At 41.3% G+C, this 3,237-nt stretch overlaps 1 protein-coding gene across 1 annotated transcript; it reads right to left on the bottom strand.

The window, feature by feature from the left end:
- Window positions 1-2,408: 2,408 nt before the first annotated feature.
- On the bottom strand, window positions 2,409-2,948 carry LOC110881674. Its single transcript, XM_022129866.1, has one exon. The coding sequence runs from the start codon at window positions 2,946-2,948 to the stop codon at window positions 2,409-2,411; it is 540 nt and encodes a 179-aa protein (XP_021985558.1).
- Between the last annotated feature and the right edge of the window lie 289 nt (window positions 2,949-3,237).

Here is a 3,237-nt window from a genome sequence, read left to right as displayed (position 1 = left end):
TCACCTTTACATTTTATGTATTGACTTTATTTTAACGTATGTGACAGGTGTTTAAGATGTTTATCTGCTAGGAAGGCGAAGCTAGAATAAAAGTCTAGAGTATAGTTGTCTATAGATCTTGCAGCTTGAGTCTCTAGACATAGATAAACAATTTTCATATTTAAATCTGAGTTGTCGGAACAGAATATTTGACTAGATGTTGTTTGTAATAATTTATTTGCCATTGAGGTACGGTATGGGATGTATTATATAAATCGAATGGTAATGATAGTTGTTATGGAAACTTCTAGACAATCTGTTTCGCTCAGTGTCATGCCCCGATGATTCCGCCATCGGTTGGGGTGTGACACAAAGTGATTCGACTATTCACAAGGACTTTAGTTCACACTTTGGCCTTCGGGACTGTGCTCTCGCCTCGAATTTGGGCGAATGGCACGCATCCTTCCAGTTTTAGTGCGAATTCAAGTCGTTGGAGTCCATCGAGACTTTGGTGAGAGTTTTGTAAAACCAAAAATAGAGGGCGGATATAGTCGTCAAGGTTCGGGTTTCACCCCTAACTTAACAACCTTGTTCCTGTTTTTGATAAAAATAGAGACAAAAATCCACGTTAAAGTACGGATTTCACTCCTGATTCAACGCAAATTCTCGTGTTTTATAGATAAATACAGATCAAATAAGCAATTTAATCGAGAGTTTGCAATTTTCACACCTAATCTCGACCAAATCACTCGTTCAATTTCGAATAGTAGTGCAGTGATAGTGTAGCATAGGCGAGAATAGTGAGTTATAGCAAGCAAGCTCGTACAAAATCCTTAAGGATATACACAAGTTGGTCTGTTGGTACCTAACTATAGACTAGGTCATTTCTAAGACACCGACCCAAACTAGGTCGAGTCTTGCCTAATTCCCTATAGTTATGGCTCTGATACTAATCTGTCACACCCAACCGATGGCGGAATCATCGGGGCGTGGCACTGAGTGAAACAGATTGTCTAGAAGTTTCCATAACAACTATAATTTACCGATTATTTAAAGCAACATGTCCCATACCATGTCATAAAAGGTAACATAATTATTACAGACAAGATCTAGTCAAATTGTCCCAGACGACCTGATCGTCTTCTTCGCTTGGTTATCTTGATAGTTTGTAGTTTTCTCGAGATTATACGATATCGTGTCAAACAACAGGAACCTTGTCAAGACTTAGTGACCCGATCGGACAGGAATCACCCTAGTCTGACCAGTTAACTGTTCGAGATGGTGTTTCATGTTCAACCCGAAATCAGAAATCTCGTGGATAGAATCCAGATCTTGAACCAACCAACACTAAGAACGAGTAGGAGATCAGAACAAGCTCCGATTCTATTGGTTTTGAGTGCATTGAGTGTAAAAGAGTTGAAAGAAAGTTAAAAACCATCTTTCAATCCTCTTTCACCATGAATAAGTTCAGATCTATGCAAGATCTTTGTTTATGTGTGTGGAAATCATTCAGATCTAAGTTGTTCTTGTTGGATTGAAGCCAAAACATGAAGTTCATAAGAACACCATGATGACATCATCCTAGAACACCTCAAATCTAGTGATTTCATGGTTAAAAGTTAAGATTTAAAAGATAGAAAGGTGTAGGAGTGTGTGTAGATTAAGAAAGTACAAGATTTAGGACGTGATCTTACCGAAATCACGAAAAATCGAAGAAAAGGTGGGCAAGAGCGTTGGTCGGATGAGAGAGTGCAAAAGTGGTAAGTTGTGATGTTGACATGCGGCATTTATAGGGTTTCCCAAAAAGGAAAGGGTGGGATGTGGCTGGTCGATCGGCTGGCAGTCCGTTCGACTGGCTGGTCGATCGAGTGGTAACTCGATCGAGCGGCTGGTCGATCGACTGGCCATCTGGTCGGTTAGCCACTTGGTTCAAGTGTTCGGTGCGACGAGTTTTGCCGTTTCGATTTGCGATGCGATAGAGTTTCCTATTCAAATTACTTTTAATCCCAACTACTATATCTAACATACAATCATCCTAATTCACTTGCATTTAGCGTTTGCGATTCGATTGCGATTGAATTTCGATTGCGTTTCGATTAATCACCACAACATAACTATAAATAAACATGCACAAGTAACACATAAGGCCCACACACACACATAAAACAATATCCAGAACGCGTAATTCGAGTTGCGAGCGCGATTGCGATAAATGATAAAGCGATAAAACATGAATAAACCTCGATTGTAACTAGATACTCCACATAATACAACTAACGTAACCAATTACATAGACTAACTACGAGTCGAAGAAGTCAAAACAGGAATTGAGCAAGGAGTGACAGATCGCAATTAGCAATCTTTTCTTCCTTTGACTTCAATCTTGACTTTGACTTCGACTTTCGAAACACGGGGTGTTACATGTTGTACTAAGCAGGAAGACCGCGAACCAGTTGTAAGACTAATTGGGAATTGGTGACGGGGTGATCGACATCTGCAAGTTGAGTTACAAGGTTCTGCAATTGTTGACAGTAATCATCCAGGGATGCACAAGCTGATAGGGACAGATTGCAGAAACGAGTTTCGAGTGCGGCTGCCCGGGCTTTCTTATTGCTGAGGTAAATCTTTTCAAGTTTATCCCAAGCCTGTTTAGCCGAAATTGTATTGGGCAGGTTCCGTGGCAGGATGTTGTCCGAAACAGTGCTTAGTATCCACTGCAGGAAAAGGGCATCAAGCTCTTTCCATTGAGCATATAAAGGTTCGGCCTTGGGTGGAGGGGGAGTGCCATCAATGTGATCGGCAACCTTGTACGCAACAACATGAAGCTGGAACAGCTGGACCCACGAGGAATAAGTCACCGTGGTCCCATCCAAGGTACGACTCTTGGACTGGATATTTGTGACGGAATAAGCTGGGTGTAGGGTGCTTAGTTTGGTGGCGGCGGCAGAGGGGTCAACCTTGTCACCCATGGCTGAGAAGAGAAAAGGTGACGGGTGAACAGGGACGAGGAAGGAGGGGCTGCCAGCAGGGTTAGGGTCGAAACCCTAGGATTGAGAGAAAAAAATGGGTTAAGGCTGTGATACCATAAAAGATTAGGTAATGGGAAAATTCTCTGATAATCTTATTGATGAAGAGAACCCCTTTATATTGGGAACAATACAAGCTAACCCTAATCTATAATTATGGAACAGATACACCTAAATAAATACAAAGGCTATCTCTAACATATATACAATTGTCGAGTCCTCAAGTCACTGA

This window comes from Helianthus annuus, chromosome 10 (genome assembly GCF_002127325.2).
Source record: "Helianthus annuus cultivar XRQ/B chromosome 10, HanXRQr2.0-SUNRISE, whole genome shotgun sequence".
NCBI classification, from domain to species: Eukaryota; Viridiplantae; Streptophyta; class Magnoliopsida; order Asterales; family Asteraceae; genus Helianthus; species Helianthus annuus.
The sequence above is the reverse complement of the archived record's forward strand: the minus strand, read 5'-3'. Positions and strand labels throughout refer to the sequence as shown.